Source organism: Delphinus delphis, chromosome 2, assembly GCF_949987515.2.
Source record: "Delphinus delphis chromosome 2, mDelDel1.2, whole genome shotgun sequence".
Lineage (NCBI taxonomy): Eukaryota > Metazoa > Chordata > Mammalia > Artiodactyla > Delphinidae > Delphinus > Delphinus delphis.
In genome coordinates, this window is record NC_082684.1 from 9,308,914 (window position 1) to 9,328,798 (window position 19,885).

Genomic DNA, 19,885 nt, shown 5'->3' on the forward strand with positions numbered 1-19,885 from the left:
AAAGAAATGAAATTGAGCTATTTGTAATGAGGTGGATAGACCTAGAGTCTGTCATACAGAGTGAAGTAAGTCAGAAAGAGAAAGACAAATACCGTATGCTAACACATATATATATGGAATTTAAGAAAAAAAAAATGTCATGAAGAACCTAGGAGGGTAAGACAGGAATAAAGACACAGACCTACCACAGAACAGACTTGAGGCTATGGGGAGGGGGAAGGGTGAGCTGTGACAAAGCGAGAGAGAGACATGGGCATATATACACTACCAAACGTAAGGTAGATAGCTAGTGGGAAGCAGCCGCACAGCACAGGGAGATCAGCTGGGTGCTTTGTGACCGCCTGGAGGGGTGGGATAGGGAGGGTGGGAGGGAGGGAGACGCAAGAGGGAAGAGATATGGGAACATATGTATATGTATAACTGATTCACTTTGTTATAAAGCAGAAACTAACACACCATTGTAAAGCGTTTATACTCCAATAAAGATGTTAAAAAAATAAACTTAAATAAAAATAAAAATTATCAGGCATGCAAAGCAGCAGGAAAATATGATTCATAATGAGGAGAAAAAGCAATCAATCAAAACCAGCCCAGAGCTGATGCACATTTAGAATTAGTATATGAGGACTTTTGAACAGTTAACTGTATTCCATATATTAAAAAGCTAGAGGAGGGGTTTCCCTGGTGGCGCAGTGGTTGAGAGTCCGCCTGCCGATGCAGGGGACGCAGGTTCATGCCCCAGTCCGGGAGGATCCCACATGCCGTGGAGCAGCTGGGCCATGAGCCATGGCCGCTGGGCCTGCGCGTCCGGAGCCTGTGCTCCGCAACGGGAGAGGCCACAACAATGAGAGGCCCGCGTACCGCAAAAAAAAAAAAAAGCTAGAGGAAACACTGAACATGTTAAGAAGAAGACTGAAAGTATAAGAAAGACCCAAATTAAACTTCTGATATGAAAACTACAATGTCTGAGGTCGAAAATATACTGGATAGGATTAGCAGAGATTAGACATTCAAAAAAATATTGCTGAGCTTGAAGGTATGTAAATAATAATTATCCAAAATGAAACACAAACAGAAAAAAAAAGCCTCAAAAAAATGAACAAGCATCAGGAAGCAGTGAGACAATGTCAGGCAGCCTGATATACGTGCTAGAATCTCCAAAGGAGCGGAGAGAGACAGGGGAAGAGAGAATCTGTAAAGAAATAATGGAAAACTCATAGAACTCAACAATAAAAAATAATCTAATTAAAAATGGGCAGAGGACCCGAATAGGCATTTTTCCAAAGAAGATATTCAAATGGCCAAGAGGTACATGAAAAGGTGCTCAACATCACAAGTCATCAGGGAAAAATACAAATCAGAACCACAGGGAGATATCACCTCATGCCTGTTAGAATGGCTACTATCAAAAAGAAAGAGATAACAAGTGTTGGAGAAGATGTGGAGAAAAAGGATCCCTTGTGCATTGTTGATGGGAATGTAAATCGGTGCAGCCAATATGGAAAACCGTAGGGGGGTTCAAAAATTAAATTAAATAATTAAAAACAGAACTACCGTATGATCCAGCAATTCCACTTCTGGGTATGTATCTGAAGGAAATGAAATCACTGTCCTGAAGAGACATCCACACACACAGTACAATAACCAGGACACTGAAACAAACTAAGTGTCTATTAACAGATGAATACTTAAGGAAAATGTGGTATATTAATATCTACATACATGTATATGTGTGTATATATGTGTATATATAAAATTCAGTCATGAAAAAGAAGGAAATCTTGTCATATGAGACATACTGGATGGATCTGGAGGGCATAATGCTAGGTAAAATAAGTCAGAGAAAGATACTCTCACTTAAACGTGGAATCTAAAAAAAATAAACTCATAGGGACAGACCAGATTGGTGTTTTCCAGAGGCAGGAGGTGGGGAACTGGGTGAAAGTAGTCAATTTTTTTTTTTTTTTTTTTTTTTTGCTGTACATGGCCCTCTCACTGTTGTGGCCTCTCCCGCTGCGGAGCACAGGCTCCAGACGCACAGGCTCAGCGGCCATGGCTCACGGGCCCAGCCGCTCTGTAGCAAGTGGGATCTTCCCGGACCGGGGCACGAACCCGTGTCCCCTGCATCGGCAGGTAGACTCTCAACCACTGCGCCACCAGGGAAGCCCAGTAGTCAATCTTATAACCTCCAGTTATAAGATAAATGAGTTCTGGGATATAATGTACAGCATGGTGATTATAGCTAAATACCGTATTGTATATATGAAAGTTGCTCAGACAGTACATCTTAAAAGTTCTCATCCCAATAAAAAAAGAATTGTAACTATGTGAGGTGACAGACGTCAACTAAACTTATTGTGGTAATTTTTTTGCAGTATATACATGTATGAAATTACTGTGTTGTACACCTTACACTTATACAATGTTATATGTCAACTATATCTCAATAAAACAGGAGGGGGGAGAAAGAATGGCAGAGAATTTTCCAAATGTGATGAAAAGTATAAACCCACAGATACAGGATGCTCCCAAACCCTAAGGACAAGAAGCAGGAAGAAAACTACACTAAGGTACATTATAATCTAAGTGCTCAAAAATCAATAAGGAAAAAACTGTAAACACAGCCAAAGGAGAAAAAAGACACATTATGTTCGAACGAACAAGATAAGGATGGCAGCAGATTTCTCAGTAGAAACAAGGGAAGCAGGAATATGGCTGAATAATATCTTTAAAGTACTGAAAAACAGTCAATCTAGAATTCTATGCCAAGTAAAAAATAAACATTCAAAAATGAAAGCCAAAAAAAATAAAGACCTTTTTCCTCAGACATACAAAAACTGAAAGAATTCATCACCAGCACTTTTGAACTACTAGAAATGTTAAAGTCCTTTAGACAGAAAGAAAATGATAACACACAGAAATATGGACCTACACAAAGGAATAAAGAGCACTGGAAATAGTGCCCATATGGGAAAATATTTAAGTTCTTCCCTTACTATTTAAATCTCTTTAAAAGTTAGTTAACTTCTAACAAAAATGACAACGATACAATGTGAGGTTTAAAACACACATAGAAGTGAAATGTGCAACAATAATGGCAAAAAAGTTTAGAGGGGAGAAATAGAAGTGTATTGTTATAAGGTTCTTACACTGAATGTGAAGCGGCATAATATCACTTGTAGATAGGCTGTGCTAAGCTAAAGATATACACTCTAAATCTTAAAGCAACCACTAAAATAACAAAACGATTATAGCCAATAAGCCAAGAGAGGAGACAACATGAGATAATAAAAAATTCTCAATGAATCCAAAAGAAGGCAGAAAAAGAAGAAAAGGGGAACAAAGAACAGGTGGGACCAATAGGAAACAAACAGTGAGATAGTAAATTTAAACCCAACTACAGAAAAACACATTAAACGTAAATGGTTTAAACACTCCTGTCAGAAGGCAGAGATTGTAAAATTGGATTTAAAAAATAAGCTGAAGAGGCACAGAGATCTGGGTTTGAATCGAAGCCTGTGTGCCCTGGGGCAAGTGACTTTGCCTCTCTAAGCCTCAGTTTTTTCATCTATAAAATGAATCTTGGGCTTCCCTGGTGGTGCAGTGGTTGAGAGTCCACCTGCCGATGCAGGGGACACGGGTTCGTGCCCCGGTCCAGGAGGATCCCACATGCCGCGGAGCGGCTGTGCCCGTGAGCCATGGCCGCTGAGCCTGTGCTCTGCAATGGGAGAGGCCACAGCAGTGAGAGGCCCACGTGCCGCAAAAAAAAAAAAAAAAAAAAAATTGGATCTTAAAATTGCCTATTCCATGGGGGTGTCATAGGATTTAGAAGTGAGATTCTATGTATTACTCAATCCAGGGCCTGCCTGTTACCTCCTAAACGTTTGATAAAAGGCAGCTATGATGGGAAGGTACAAGGACATCTTGAGGGGACAGAACCGGGAGGGAGTAAACAGAGATGGGCTTCCATCATCTCAGAGTAGAGAAGCTGGGGTTTGGATCCCCAAAGTTGGGCTGAGTTCACAGCAGGTGCTCCACAAACACTCAAGTGTTCAATTGCAGATTTGTAATCCACTTCCAGACGACCTGGTTCTCTTAGCTCTGTGAGATATAATTGTTTCAAGTCAGATGGAATGCCTTGACCCTTAAAACACTATCTAGAAATTTGGTCTACAAAATGGACCACAGATTTTCACTTCTTCTTTAACGTCTCATTACACCCTTGCAAAAATGTAGCACTATATGCTCTCCCGAGGCAGGTCTAATTAGAATGATAAAATATTTACATCTTTAAAATCGGAATTCAAAGTTCAAGACAAGCCCTTTGGTTGAAAACATACGAGATAATAGACAATTTGTATTCTAATAATTCTTGCTTAAAGAAAAAGGAGCAGTAGCTGGCTGGGGAAAACATTCTCTAAGTAGCAGATTGCCAGAGTCCCTAGAATTCTGTTTCTCTGGGAAACGCTGTGTTCCTCTGGGGAGGGAAAACTGCTGCTGGTTTCTTGCAAATCTTTGGGAATGCTCCCACTGGCCCCTGAGAATAGCTACGACCATTTCAAGAGATAACAGAATCGCCTCTTCAACTTAACCAGAAGTCGTTTGTGGTTTTTCCCCCCCTCCATGAAAAATGATTAAAATGCAAATTAACCGTGAAACTGCCAAGGCCCAGGGGGAGGGAGGGTGGGAGAAGGAGGTCTAGCAGTGGATGTTATCAGCATCTCAGCTATGATTAGACCATGCATCTTATCTTCCAGAAAGACCCACTCAGTGGGCCATAATGTTCCAGGTGTGACTGTGTCCTCCCAGCAGCAAGGCCAAGGTTCTAAGAGCTGGGCTGAGGGGGGAAAGTCAGGGGAGGGCCCTGCTCCTCAAACCACGAAGCCTCCTCAGATCTCCCCCCAGCAGGTAGTGATCCCCCTTCCCACGTCTCCTCACTCCATCCCGTGTCCCACAGCTCTTCTTCCCTCCATAACTCAAGGAACCTACTGTCTTTCTAGTTAGTACCTACTAGGCTGAACTATATGAAATTGTCATTTTGTAGATCAAAATGGTCAAGCATCAGCAACTTCATATGGTTCAGTCTAGTAGTTACGGTGTAGCTCCTTAGTAATAATTTACTTCTCTCCTGGGCCTGGAAATTTTTTACAAGGTTTTGTCAAGCTCCACACACATCTGTCTAGTCTAGAGATACTTATCGCAATGGCAGTTCCAGGATGAATCCAGTCCACATACCTATTCTGTTTGGACCAGGCGCAGCCTGTCTCCAAAGATGTTTGCCATTCACCCTTCCCTCCCCCTTGGACATGCATGCTGTTTCCTGCATCAAGAGGTAGAATCTGGTTCCCTTGTCCTTAGATCTGGGCTGGCCTTCAGATTTCCTTGACCAAACAAATGTGGAGTTAGTGACATTCTGGGACTTCCCAGTCTGGTTCATAAGAAGCTTCGCAGTGTCCACCTAGGAACGCTGATTCGAGAGGGGAGGCAGTGCTACACAAGAAGTTCGATGACCCTGATACCACCATGCTGGAAGGAGGCCCCACTTGCCTAAAGAAACACTTGCAGGATGAAAGACCAAGTGGAGAGAAGGGTCAGGCTGCACAGAGGTGTCAGACACGTGTGTGAAGCTGTGAGACTCCAGCCCCGAGGCCCCAGCTGATGCCATCAGGGCAGAAACAAACTGCCTAGCCCACTTCTTCCTAAATTCTCATCCCACAAAAGAAATGATTGCTACCACGGTGTAACTGAAATGGTAAGCAATAAGTAATTATTAAAACAGCCCACATCATGGTTGGTCAGTTAGTTAAAAATTTTTAATTAGTTGTCAACATTTGAAAATCCAGACTGCTTATAAGCATCGGAGATTTCAGTTTTCTTAAAAACCCACAAGCACCCGCAGCCCTGGGCCTGTGAGTTTGTACAGCATGGGCAAGTCGCTGGAGCTCAGTGCCGCTGTCTGTGCCCCCTCCAGGCCACAGCCCTGCTCTCCGGGTCACCGCAGCCCCCCACCCCACCCTGCTCCACTCCATGAGGCCACCTGCCTGGCCCTGGTCCCTCCGGCTTCATCTCTGCTCCCTCCCACATGCCCCTCGGCCCAACCAGATGGTCACTTGCAACCTTCATTCCCAGTAAGAGACACTATTCAAGCCCCTTCCATTTCAAGCCATTTCATGTCATTCCCCCCACCTGGAGTGTCCTCCTTCATCTACATAACAGCTATGCATCCTTCAAACTCAGCTCAATTCAAACCTCCTCTGGAAGCCTTCCCCCGGTCTCCAGAGCTGGGTGAGGTGCCTCTTCTGCTGTACCAGGGCGCCTTTGTTTACCTCCACCCTGTCACATATCACACGGCAGGGCCTGTGACCCTCTGCCCCCCAGCACTCCACGTAGGGAGGGCCTAGCACACAGGAAATGATTGTTGAATGACTAGATGAACAGTTCCACGAGGTAGGCCATTTGTCCCCATTTCACAGATGATGAAACTGAGGCTTAGAGAAGTGATCTCTCCACTGCCTCTCAAAGACCAGTGGCCACCAACACAAGAACCAAGATCCTTATTCTTCAGGGATCTTCAGACCTAATAAAGGTTGAGCTGTTGTCTCCCCAAAAGATATACTGAAGTCCTAATCCCCAGTACCTGTGAATGTGTCCTTATTTGAAAATAAGATCTCTGCAGATGTCATCAAAAGAAGATGAGGTCAGTAGGGTGGGCCCTAATCCGATATGACTGGTGTCCTGATAGGAAGGGAAGAACAGACAAGCTACGGAACACCAGTGATTGCAGCCCACACCCATGAGGCCGAGGGAGTCGCAGGCTTATCCTCCCCAGACCCTTCAGAGAGACCACAGCCCTGTCGACTTTGGACTTGGAGCCTCCAGAACTGGGAGAGATTACATTTCTGCTGTTTTAAGTCACCCAGATTTTGGTAATTTGTTACAGCAGCCGTAGGAAATGAAGAGAGATTTCTTTAAAAACTTGTTTCAAAATGCACATAAACATGCTACTTTGCGTACCTCAGGGGCTCAACGATTCCCTGAAGCTGGTCCATGGAAGGATCCCGGGGCCTCCCACCGTCCCCCAGCACCTGGACTGCTCTGGGAGGTGGTACGATTATGGGAAGGATGCTCCTGTGTCAGCCCCACTCATGGCTCCCAGCCTGTGAGCCGAACCACCTGGGCTCTCCATTCTCTCCCTGTCTGTACCATGACAGTAATATAGGCACCCATTCCAACTCTAGGTTTCCCACCTGTGCCAGGTGTGGTCTGGAGGAAGGGAGAACCTCAATCTTCTTTCTTTTTTTTTAAATTTATTTTATCGATGTGTATAGTTGATTTACGATGTTGCGTAGTTTCTGGTGTACAGCAAAGTGATTCAGTTATACACACACACACACACACACACACACACACACACACACACACACACACATATTTTGTCACATTCTTTTCCATTATGGTTTATCACAATATATTGAATATAGTTCCCTGCGTTATGTAGTAGGACCTCATTGTTTAGCCATTCCATATTATATATTATAGTTTGCATCTGCTAATCCCAGACAAGAACCTCAATTTTGGGGCAAGCTCCCAGGTTACATTATTTTGGGCCTGAATATTTCAATTTGCTGAATTGATAATGGAGTGACTTCCAGGGACGACATGACTTTTTATGACCTAAAAGGGACCAAGGACTTGCTCCATCTAAAGATGGGGGAGGGGAACAGCCCCACAGTGCGGGTTTGGGGTCCGGGCCTCAACCTTGATCGCACACTGGAATCAATTACGGGATGAAAAGAAAACACTGATGCTGGCTCCCAGCTCCAGACTCAGATGGGAGTGTCTGGGGCCAGACCTGGGCAGCAAGACCCTTAAAAGCTCCCAGGTGATTGTAGTGGCAGCAACATTTGGGAACTACTGGGTTTAAACTAGTCACTGTAAGGACAATGCAAGACAAAAATAAGAGCGAGCTCTTATGTCATAGGCATGCTTGTTCTACAGGGAGGTACAACCTAGAAACATGGAAACGGGGCTCCTTGTCCCTCTAGTTCATTCCATGCGCTGGCCCAGCACACAGTAGGTCTCTTAAATGTTCATTCCCTTCCCGAGGTCTCAGGGTCTCTGAATTTCACGCATGATGCTGGGCTTGCCCCAGAGCAAGAGCTCCAAGGGTCCCAGGTGGAAGCTGCAGGCTTCTTACAAACCAATCTCACATTGTTAAGCTAATCTCACAATGTCACTCACACTGCATTGTCTTGGTCAGAAAAATCACTAAGGCCAGCTCACATTAAGGGGAGGGGAATCAGATCTTAAACTCCCTCACGGGGGGCCAACATGTACCTCCAGGAGGTAGGGAAGGAACAGACGGGGCCGTCTTTGGAGACAGGCTACCCCACCGACAACAAAGGGATTTGAGGATCAGTCTTCAACATCTGCGATTCTCCCCTCCCCTCCAGCTCCTAGGGGGTCTGGGTAGCCTTGCCCTCCTGGCCATCTCTGGCCATAGGGAAATGCATGCCCCTGTTTACTATTCAACCCTCCAGAATCTCCAGGGACTCAGGGACTGTGTAGAGTGGGGCTGGGGTGTTTCCAGGGTGGGGGAAAGAGAGGCTGAGTGCCTCCAGGGCTCAGGGTCGAGCTGAGTCTTTACATCCTCAGCGACCACAGCCTCTTCTAAGCCCAAACCCACAGCCCGGTGTACCCGCACCAGGGAGGGCACATCTGCACAAGAGGATTTGTTGGATAACTGATGTCCACTCTGTACATCCAAGAAGTGTCTTTTTTTTTTTTTTTTTTTTTGCGGTACGCAGGCCTCTCACTGTTGTGGCCTCTCCCGTTGCAGAGCACAGGCTCCGGACGTGCAGGCTCAGGGGCCATGGCTCACGGGAGCAGCCGCTCCGCGGCATGTGGGATCTTCCCGGACCGGGGCACGAACCCGTGTCCCCTGCATCGGCAGGCGGACTCTCAACCACTGCGCCACCAGGGAAGCCCAAGAGTGTCTTTCTGAGGCTTAGTTTTTGAGCGGGAAATCTCTCTAAAATGGCATATATCCTCCAGGTCTTTTTAAGCCATGAAGAGGTCATATTTCACAGCTTGGATTTTGGAGCCACAAGAATATGGTTTCTTTTACTCCATCAGTGAATCAAACAGGTGTGCACTTCCGACTCCATCCATCCCTCCAGCTGTGGCCTCTACGGGCGGCTGGGGTTTTCCCAGGGCACTGCTTCAATTATAAGCTATTCCTGCTCAGTCACCTACAGTGGCTCCCACTGTCTACTGATTAAATGTGAACTTCTCATCCTGGGCAGTTAGCACCTTCTACAACCTGGCCCTGGCCTCTGTCTCCCAGTTCTACTGTGCTCCCTACCCTCCAGTTTCCTGAAGGATTCTGTAAATATATTCTGGGCTTTCCTACCTCCATGCCTCTCTGATTACTTTTTATTTTTTTGGCCGCTCTGCGTGGCTTTCGGGATCTTAGCTCGCCAACCGGGAATTGAACCCGGGGCCATGGCAGTGAAAGCGCCAAGTCCCAACCACTGGACCGCCAGGGAAGTTCCATACCTCTCTGCTTAGAATGCCCTTATTCCCAGGTCCGCCAGGGGAAATCTGCCTCTAGTTCCCATCCATCAGAACTCCCAGCCTCGAGTACCGATGAACAGGTGTTTGGCGCAGGGGCATGTGACACCTCAAACTCACTATCTTTTCCGGTTAACGGCTTTTCCTGCACATACATCTTGTCTTACCCTCATCCAATCATCTAACAGATGCTTGTGGAGGGCCTATTTTATACCAGGCATTTTGGTCGCCCTTTCAAGGAATGGCCTGGTCCATCATTTCTCCACTACTCTCCAAGCATCCAGAAAGAAAATCTACATCCCATTCGACTTTGTCCCCCAGCATCCCTGTCCCAGTGCCTGACACAGAGCTTGGCACAAGGCAGGCACTCAACGTTAGCTGAACAAGTGGACGGAGGCCTTCACATGTCTCTATCAAACTGCCCTCTGCTGACGTGTGGGGATATCGACTTGGTCGCGTGCAGCAGTCACTGTACACCCACAGCATATCCTGCGCGCTCACCGTGCCAGCACTGCTAAGTGCTACAGACGAAGTAAGCGTTCCCACCCTCGTGGGGATAAGAGGGACAGAGAAACACCAGAATGAAATCCATTCGATCACAACGCGCCACGAGGAGAGCACTTCCTGGGGGGAGGAGGAGAGATGAGTCATCTTTAAATATGTCCTTCCTGTCCCTTATTTTGTGTCGTTCTCAGGGGGAAGCGATAAGGTGGAAACCCAGCAGCTTTGCAGATCCTCAGACCCAGATTTGAAACCCATTTTCCTCCTTGCTAATGGTGTGTCCTGGGCAAATCGTTTCATTTCGCTGAAGTTTGGTATCCTGATCTGTAATATGGGGATAACAGTGCCAATGTCACAGACGTATAAGGATTTACTGTAATCAGGTGTGTAAGAGCCCGCGTCTGGCACATAGCAGATGCTCAGCAAAACGTCAGCATCTCTCCCCGTTTGGTGATGCTTCACGTTTCTGTCCCTGCAGCTAACCCAGGACTGAGTGTGTAATCAATGCCCAAACATCTGTCCACAGTAATAAACTGACCACATTAAACTTGAATTGTAAAAAAAAAAGAAAAAAAAAAAACCAGAACTCCACCTCTGCGCAGGCTCTGCCTATATAGATATGCTGAAAAGCCCTATGTTTATTTTGTCAAGTTACCATAGCAACTCCTGATGCTCCAGCCAGCCCCAGGATTAGCAGTTATCAATTTATCTTGTAACCATGGAAATGTCAGCTGTTTGGTGGGATCCAGAGCTGGGAGGCAGAGGTAGATATCGTGTGAGCTCTTCTCCCCTCTAGAAATAAATCCGGTGAAGCCTCCTCCGTCCACGCAGTTAACAGTCAGCACTATCTAAAATGATGTCCATATGACAATATTTATAAACATGGGTTTAGGAACAGGAGACAGAAAATTAGGCAAAAAAGAAGACCAGCATGGCTCATGGGAGCAATTAGCATGATGGAAAACCTGTTAAGAGACTGCCAAGAGCTGGAATCTGGGTTCCCTTGAGCCAACCTGGGGATTCTGCACCCATTCGTGCTTGCGTTGGGAGCTCGCTGTCCCTACTGCCTAGATTTTGCTGTTACTTTTTAAACAGATTTCCACCATGGTGAAGTTTGGGGGAAAAGGAAAGTGTGCCCTGAAACTCCATTCCCTGGAAAAGTAAACAGCAACCAGTGGAGCCCCTGCCACATGCCCAGGGGACAGAGGGAACCTGGGGGGCCTTCCTACCCCTGGGCTCCCAACATAACCAACTCGATAGAAGGTGCAAGGTCTGAATTTGGTACTTGGGGATTTACTCTCCTAGCCCAAATGCGGTGGCCCTTCCCTGGAGCCAGACTGTAACTCCAAAAGGCCACAGACAGCTCCAGCTCCGGAAAGCAGGCGTTTGCCTTTGTTCTGGCTCCAGAGTTAAGGCACCAAACATAAAGATCGCTCCACGCTCAGAGCTTCCGGGGATTCCCCTGGAGAAAAAAATCCAAGCGATGAGAGGTCATCTGTTTTGTCTGCCACTGGGAAACTGTTTTGTGTCGAGAGAAGAGTTATGGTCGCGCCGGGCACTGATGGCTACAGAGTCAGCACAAAGCAGAAAAAGGAGAAAACGAATGCTGTGCTCTGGCGCTTGGCTGGTCACAGAGCGGGTCTCGCCGCCTTCCTCGGGCTACAGAGTCTGGTCTCCACCAAACGGGAGAAAATTGAGGTGGGAGGCGTCCGAGGTCAGCAGCAAGTGACAGATTACCCGGCGCCTCGGGAAGATACAGAATGGGGAAGAGCGAGGCTGCCTGCCCACCCGGGTACGCACGGATCTGGGCTGCCGCGCCTTGGAGAGCTGCGAGGCAACGGAGGGAGGACAGCAGGTGGGGGATGGGCAGGGACGGGACCCCTGCCGAGGCCCCTCGCACAGGTCGATCCGGGGAACACTGGGCGCACAGCCTGCCCCGCCCCCGGGAGTCATGCTCGCGGCCCCAGACGCGTGCACCCAGTGGGGATGCCAGCTCCGGACAAAGGACCCGCGCTCGGATCGCCGGCGGGCGCCACCGCCCGGCCTGAACCCTCCCGGTGCGCTCAGCCCCGGCGGGGAGGGCGAGACCGTGGCCCCGAACCTGCCCAAACTTGGCGGCCCGGGGCGCGCGTGGAAGGAGCCCCATTACCTGTGCGGCCATAAAAGACAGATCCATGGTGTCGCTGCTGCCGCCGGCGCTCGAGTTCTCCCTGCTGCTGCTGCTGGTCCAGCCGCCCGCACAGCTGGCCGGGAGAAGGCCACGCAGCGCGCAGGCCTCCCCGAAACCCCACGGCGGCGACGCCGACCTCGGCAACCGGGTGGGGGCGGCAGGTCCCGAGCCCGCGCGGAGCCTTCAGCTCCCTCTGCGCTCACTGGGTGGAGGGCTTGGAGCCTGGGGGCGGGGCGGGGCGGGGCGGGGCGGGGCTCGGGGGTAGGGAGGGGGCAAGACGCCCCTTCACGTGACCACTCCCTGCCCCACCCCCGAGGGCGGGGCTCGGTAGAACCCCGGACGGCTCACCGTCGCTTACCTCCTCGTGCTGGAGGGAGGAGCAGAAGCACGAGGTCGCTTATCTGGTCGGTGCAAGAAGCAGCCCAGAACCCAAGTCCAGTGCTGTTGGCGTCCTGCCCCGTGCTGTTGAGCCCAGTTCCCTAGGGGGCCAGCGGTGCTTTCGTGGGGCTGGCTTGCCAGGGTCAGGGTTAACAGGCTTTTTGTACCGACACTGCGCCCAGAGTCCGGTGTCCTCGGGGCTCTCGAACTGGGCAGAAGAAGGTTTAAATCCTAGCTCTGCTCTTGCGGCTTGGGCAAGGTAGTGGCTCTCTGAGCCTGGGTTTTGTCATCTGTAAAATGAAGAAAACAGAACCAGAGAATTTAATGAGATCATGAATCTGGTACACAGTGTCTTCAATAAGTGAGAGCTCTAACGTGGCTAATAACATAACAGACTAAACTGTGAATGGTGCCTTCTAGAATTGCACAGTGCACAACTTGCACAACTGGTACCTTATGGCCCTGTTTTAATCTCTCCCTACCTCCAGCAAGTATCCCAAACGTGCGGCTGCGATAGCTAAAATGCGGACAATGGCAGAGATGCCGGAAGGAGCCTATTCCCATGTGTGCATGTATGTGTGTGACACCCCAGACCTGGTGACTGGCCCACAGGAGAGCAGGTGGGAGCTTTGTCCATCTTGAAGGGCTCACTGGTAGGGACTGGGTTGTGCGTTACCTGTGCAGCCTTAAAGGACAGATCCATATATGTCCCTACTGCTGCCTGTGCTCGAAACCTCGCTGCCGCTGCTCGCCCAGCAGCCTGCACAGCTGACGGGGAGAAGGCCATGCAGCGAGCAGGCGTCCCCGAACCCCACTGTGGTGGCAGCACCGACCTCAGCAAATGGGACCAGTGCCTTACTGACAATGTTTGTGTCCCCTCAAAATTCATATGTTGAAACCAGTCTGATAGTATTTGGAGGTGGGACCTTGGAGAAGTAATTAGGTCACTAGGTCATGAGGGTGGAGCTCTGGTAAGGGGATTAATGCCCTTTTAAGAAGAGACACCAGAGCAGAAGTTCATTTTAATTGAGTCTAAGTTTATTAATATTTAACTATACACTTAGCCCTTGTTGAAGAAATCCTTTCTCAACTTGAGACCATGGAGATAGTCTCCTGTAGTTTTTAATTTTTGTTTTATTTTTTCATATTTCAGCCCTTTTCTTACTGATTATTTTTTTGGTACGGGTTAAGGAAGAAATTTCATCTTTTCCATATTAATAATCCATTATCCCATCCCTTTTATTGACCAGTCCAGCCCTTTTTGTTTGGTGTTGATTAGCAGCACCAAATTTGTCAAGTTTCAATCTAGGTGTGGGCCTGTTGATGGGTTGTCTATTCTAGTCCATTGACTGTTCCTCTGTTTCTGCAGTAATGCTATTCTGACTTAGTTACCATGGTGGTTAACTTTATCTGTCAAGTTGACTGGGCCACAGGATGCCCAGATAGCTGGTTAAACATTATTCTGTATCAAACTGGGGAGAAATTACATCTTTACTATGTTGAGTCTTCCAATCCAGTATATTCAGAGACATACTGAAGACAATACGTTCCTCCATTTATTTAGATCTTTTTCGATTTTTTTTTTTTTTAATCAGTGTTGTGTAGTTTACAGCATACAAGGCCTGGACATGTTTGTTAAATGCTCACCTAAACATTTCTTTCTTTTCTTTTCCTTTATTTTTAGTGACTATAAATTTTTAGGTATTACACTTTAATTTTGATGTCCATGTGTTCATTACTAGTATATAAAAATATCATTGATTTTGTATGTTTGTCTTGCATTCTATGACCTAGAACTTATTAGTTCTTGGAATTTTTTGGTAGATTCCTCGGGATTTTCTATGTGGGAAATCATGTCATCTGCAGAGGGACCATTTTATTTATTCCTTTCTGATCTGGTTTTTCATTACATCCTTGCTTTGCCTTACATCCTCGGTTTGCAGTGACCAGAAGTCTAGGTTCAGTAAGAGCGCTGAGAGCAGCCATGCATGTTTTCATGTTCCCACATGGACCCTGGGAGGCAGGGAGGGCAATGATGAAGGTGGGGAGAGCAGCACGTGGTGGTATCAGCTGAACAGCAGGGCTCACAGTCCTGTACCCTCACTGCTTCCTGATGACGGTGTTCTCGGATCGGGTGGCTCTTCTCTGCAGAAGAGCAGAGAAGAAGAAGATGCTCTGCAGACAAGGTTTGTGCAGTTACCAGCCTGTAGACCTGGCGTTCCGCAGGGGAATCCGGACCTCTCCCAGAACTCGGCTCTGAAGAAAAAGAGAGGCGGGACCAATGCAAACTGTCTGATGGCTTGTTTTGTTTTTATGTTTTAAACCCAAACGTCCCCAAGCGACACCTTGTAGTCAAAACCTATATAACGCTATGTGTCCTTGGATGAGTCTCTTCTGCTCTCTGAGCCCCAGTTCCCTCATCTCTAAATAAAGGGGACCCAGCCAATCTTTTTTTTTTCCTTTGGCTGTGTTGAGTCTTCGTTGCTGCATGCAGGCTTTCTCTAGGTGTGGTGAGTGGGGGCCACTTTTTGTTGTGGTGTGCAGGCTTCACATTACAGTGGCTTTTCTTGTTGTGGAGCACCGGCTGTAGGTGCGAGGGCTTCAGTAGTTGTAGCACACAAGCTCAGTAGTTGTGGCTCACAGGCTCAGTAGTTGTGGCGCACGGGCTTAGTTGCTCCGCAGCATATGGGATCTTCCCGGACCAGAGATCGCACCCACGTCCCCTGCACTGGCAGGCGGATTCTTAACCACTTCACCACCAGGGAAATCCCGACCTGCCAATCTTGAGTCCATTTTTTTTTTATAAGTATGTGACTTTATTTATTTTGACTGTGCTGGGTCTTAGTTGCGGCACACAGGATCTTCATTGCTGCATTGCCGCGTGCGAGATCATTGCAGTGTGTGGAACCTTTAGCTGCGGCACGTGAGCTCTTAGTTTTGGCATTCAGGATCTAGTTCCCTGACCAGGGATCGAACCCGGGCCCCTTCATTGGGAGCGGAGTCTTAACTGCTGGACCACCAGGGAAGTCCCCTGAGTCCACTTTTTAACACCCACCATGTCCTGCAGGTGGACAGAACTATTTAGTCATCACGTCCTGAAGAAAGAAAACATTCTTACATTACCACACTCAGCGTGACAAGGAGACCAGAGGACTGGTTGTCAGCTAAAGCCTGAACTGAGGTATTTTTAAGTCACTCTGTGGATGCATAATTTACATAAATGTACCCATTTTACATATACAGGTTGATGAGTCTTGATACACATGGACACCTGTGTAACCAAAACTATAATCAAGGTATAGAACACTCCACTCACCCATAAAAGTTCTCTTTTATCACTTTGCAGTCAACCCCCAGCCCCCAGCCTCAGGCAAACAATGATCACGTTTCCGCGACTACAGGTTACATTCGTGTTTTCTAGATTTTTCTATAGATGGAATCATACAGATTGTACTTTTTTCTTTGTCCAGCTTCCTTCAGCATGATAGTTTTGAGAATCATCCATATTGTTGCATGTGTCTGTAGTTCCATTTTTATTGCTGAAAAGCATTGATGTCTGGACGTACCCCAGTGTGTGTATCCATTCTCCAGTTGATGGGCACTTGGCTGTTTCTAAGTTTTGGGCTGTTATGGATAAAGCGCCTGTGAACATTTGTGTACAGGTCTCTGTATAGACGTTTTGTTTTCATTTTCTTGGGTAAAAACCTAAGAGTGGAACTGCTTAGTTGTCTGTTTATAATAAACTGCAGACTGTTTTATAAAGTGTTTGCACATTTTACATTTCCAACAGCAGTGTTTGAGAATTCCAGTTGCTTCATATTCTCACCAGTCCTTGGTAGTTTCATCGGTTTTAATTTAAGCCGTTCGAGCGGTTATAAAGTGGTACTTTTTTACGGTTTAAACTTGCACTTCCCCGATGAATGTTGATGCTGAACCTCTCTTTTACTTGCTCATTACTGGCCATTGGTGTATTTTCTTTTGTGAAGGGCCTATTCCAATCTTTCTCCATTTAAAAAGAATTGGATCAATTGTCTTTTTATTACTGAGTTGTAAGAGTTCCTTGTGTGTTTGGGGTACAAGTTCTATGTCAGATATATGTACTGCACCTATTTTCTCTCAATCTGTGATTTGTTAAATTTTCTTAATGATGTTTTTCAAAGCAAAGTTCCTAGTTTTGATAAAATCTACTTGATCTTTCTTTTCTTTTATGGTTCTTGCTTTTTGTGTCCTATTTAAGAGATCTTTGCCCATCTCAAGGTCATGAAGATTTTCTCTGTTTTTCTTTCCCCCAAAGTTTTATAGTTATAGCTTCTGTGTTTAGGTCTGTGATCTATTTTTGTTTTTATATATGATGTGAAATAAAGGTTGAGCTTCTTTTTTTTTCTTTCCCAAATGAATTTTCAATTGTGCCAGCACCACTGACTCTCCCTTCTCCATTGAATTACCCCAGACCAGGACTAGATTTAAGAAGACACAAAATTTAAGATGGCATGTTCTCTCAGGTGCCAGCTTTGCACTTGTGTCACCTTGAGAGTGCCTCCTTAAATTTTAATTCCTAGGCACCTTGCTGGCCTCACCCACTGACTAAGTACTTCACAAGCAGATCTGCATGTTAGAAATATCACTCTATAGCTCTCCCTGGGCGACCGCATCCAGGCATGTAATGATCCAGTGAGGATACCCAGACTTCTGTCCTGAGCTCCAGACAGGCCTGTCCAACTGTCTATTCAGCAACTTCTCCTGGGTGGCTAATGGCATCTCGAATTGAACCTAGCCAGCGCTGAGCTATGATTTCCACCCTGCTGCATCACAAGCAGATAGTGGCTCTACCCAGGTCCTCCATGTACAGTTCTGCATGTTGCACACTGCACAGGGGTGCCTGGCGGGGAGTCAGGTGGGGTTAAAATCCAGCCATGCTCCTCTTGTGGAATCCGGTACGTGAGTTAAAGGTCGTGTATGTCCAGAGGAAGGTGCGCCTTTGCTAATTCTCCCAAAGGCCTCCCAGTAGACCCAGGAGTCGTCCTTCAGTCCTCTCTCCCTTACACCCCACTCTCAGCTCACCAACCCGCTCGTTCACTATGCTCTGGCCACACAGGCTTTTTTTTCTGTCTCAGCACCGCAGGGACGTAGACTTTGCTATTCCTTCAGCTTGGAACTCTTTTACTCCAGATCTTTCTTTTGATGGTTCAGGTTTCACTTCAAAAACCACCTCCTCTAGGAAGCTGTTCCGACCTTAAGTAACCCATCCTTAAAATATAAACAGCTTATTTTATTTTTCAGTAGCCTCTTTCCCTTTTTGAATGCATTTACTTGTTAGGAGAGGCAATCTGCCATGCGCTCTGAGTGTCCTTGGCCTCAGGCCACCTGCATGCTCTCGCTCCCGGCAGCTTGGTGTGGGGACAGGGCAAGGGAATGCGTCTTTGCACTGCAAACTTAGAGGATTCGGGTTCCAGGGACAGTCTCCAGACTGCTGTTCTGCTAAGTACTAGATGCATAATTCACGTGCGCAGAGAACTTGGGATCCTGTGAAGAGGAACATTCCATTCCCTAAAAGGCTCTTGGCCTGTAGGCTACAGCAGGGGGACCTGACCCTCTCATTTCACCTCATCCAGGTCCCGGATGGAGAGGGCAAGGGGCCACTGAGACCCTGAAGCTGATGCCCTCTCTTCCTGGGAGTGGTTTAAAAAGGGTTTAAGAATTCATGAGCGGGCTTCCCTGGTGGCACAGTGGTTGAGAGTCCGCCTGCCGATGCAGGGGCCGCGGGTTCGTGCCCCGGTCCACAAGGATCCCACGTGCTGCAGAGCGGCTGGGCCCGTGAGCCATGGCCACTGAGCCTGCGCATCCAGAGCCTGTGCTCCGTGACGGGAGAGGCCACAACAGTGAGAGGCCCGCGTACAGCTAAAAAAAAAGAATTCATGAGCTTCTCAGTAAGCCACTTGGTATATTATTTACAGCACATCACAGGGGTGGAGATGGGCCAAGACCCACCTCTCTTTTTAGCAGGCAGAAAAAATGGAAAGCAGCAGTGGGGACAGCAAAATGCCCAGGAAACTCCTTTGAAGTCAGGCCCCAACACTCCCTCCCCTGTCAATTCTCACAGTGAGACATGTTTCTTTTGACCCATCAGCAAATAGGGGCTGATCCAGTATTTGAATCCAGATCCATCTGATTCCAGAATCCACATGTCTTCTGCACTATGGTTCCTGCCCGTAAGGAACCTATATGTTAGACCAATGCAAAACCAAATCACTATAAAGTGAGGAAGAATTCATCCATTCATTAGTTCTTTAATTCAACAAGTATTCCACCCATCCATCCATTCAGTACGTGTTTCCTGAGCATCTCCTGTGTGCTGGGCATTGCATGTCTGGAAAGGGTGGAGAGAGCTGTGTAGAGCTTCAACAGCAATGACAAGGGGTCCAAAGCTCCCTGTGAGGGGAGGCTGAAGAATCGGGTTGGCATCTTGGCTATGCCACTTGCTAGTTGGGTGACATTAGGCAAGCTACTTAACCTCTCTGAGCCAGAGTTTTTTCTTCTCTAAAAGTGGAGGATTGAGTGAGATGATGGAAAGAGTGCCTAGCACTGAACCTGCACATAGTAGGTGTGCTGTCCATGGAAGGAGAGAAGGAAAATTAAAGTCTATGGGGAGAGGGGAGGGTGTTAGTTTGATACAGAGATTGCTCGTTTGCTTATGTTTATTCTAGTCAAACACATGTTCTGCTAGAACAAGTACTCCAGGGGGTTACAGAGCGAGAGTTAGGATGGTTTCTTACTTATCCATGAAACACACCAGCACCTAGCAAATGCCTGTCTTAAATAAAGTGCTTTGGGAATGTTTCCCGAATGAACAAACTAATGAGTTAATAAGCATTTTATGGTTCAATAAATGAATGGATGAAATTAAGTAGGAGGATGCAGGAAGTTAAACGTCTCCCTCTGTCCCCTCACCTGCTTTCTTTTGCCTGTGCACACACATCAGGTCTGATGTTCAAAGTGAGTGATCGCCAGATACTAGAAGCTCAGCTGCCCAGCCCTCTCTGTTTCCTCGTTGGTGTGGAGCTCCTACAGCATGGGAAGGCAAACCTGCAGCAGGATTCCTGGGCCATTGCCACACCCAGAGGGAGCTAGAGACCCACATCTCCTAACATCCCTTGTAGAATTTTTTTTTTTTGGCCATGTTTCGCACCTTGCGGGATTTCGTTCTCAGACCGGGGATTGAACCCGGGGCGTCGAGTCTCGGCCTCGTCGAGTCCTAACCACTGG

General features: G+C 47.3%; 1 protein-coding gene across 1 annotated transcript in view; it reads right to left on the reverse strand.

Moving 5' to 3' along the window:
• C2H14orf132 (chromosome 2 C14orf132 homolog) overlaps nucleotides 1–12,428 on the reverse strand; it is a 56,525-nt gene extending 44,097 nt beyond the window's left edge. The window contains exon 1 of the mRNA XM_060003964.1: nucleotides 12,224–12,428. Within this exon, the coding sequence (XP_059859947.1) occupies nucleotides 12,224–12,250 (27 nt within the window). The 5' untranslated portion in view covers nucleotides 12,251–12,428. The remainder of the gene's footprint in view (nucleotides 1–12,223) is intronic.
• Nucleotides 12,429–19,885: the final 7,457 nt, after the last annotated feature.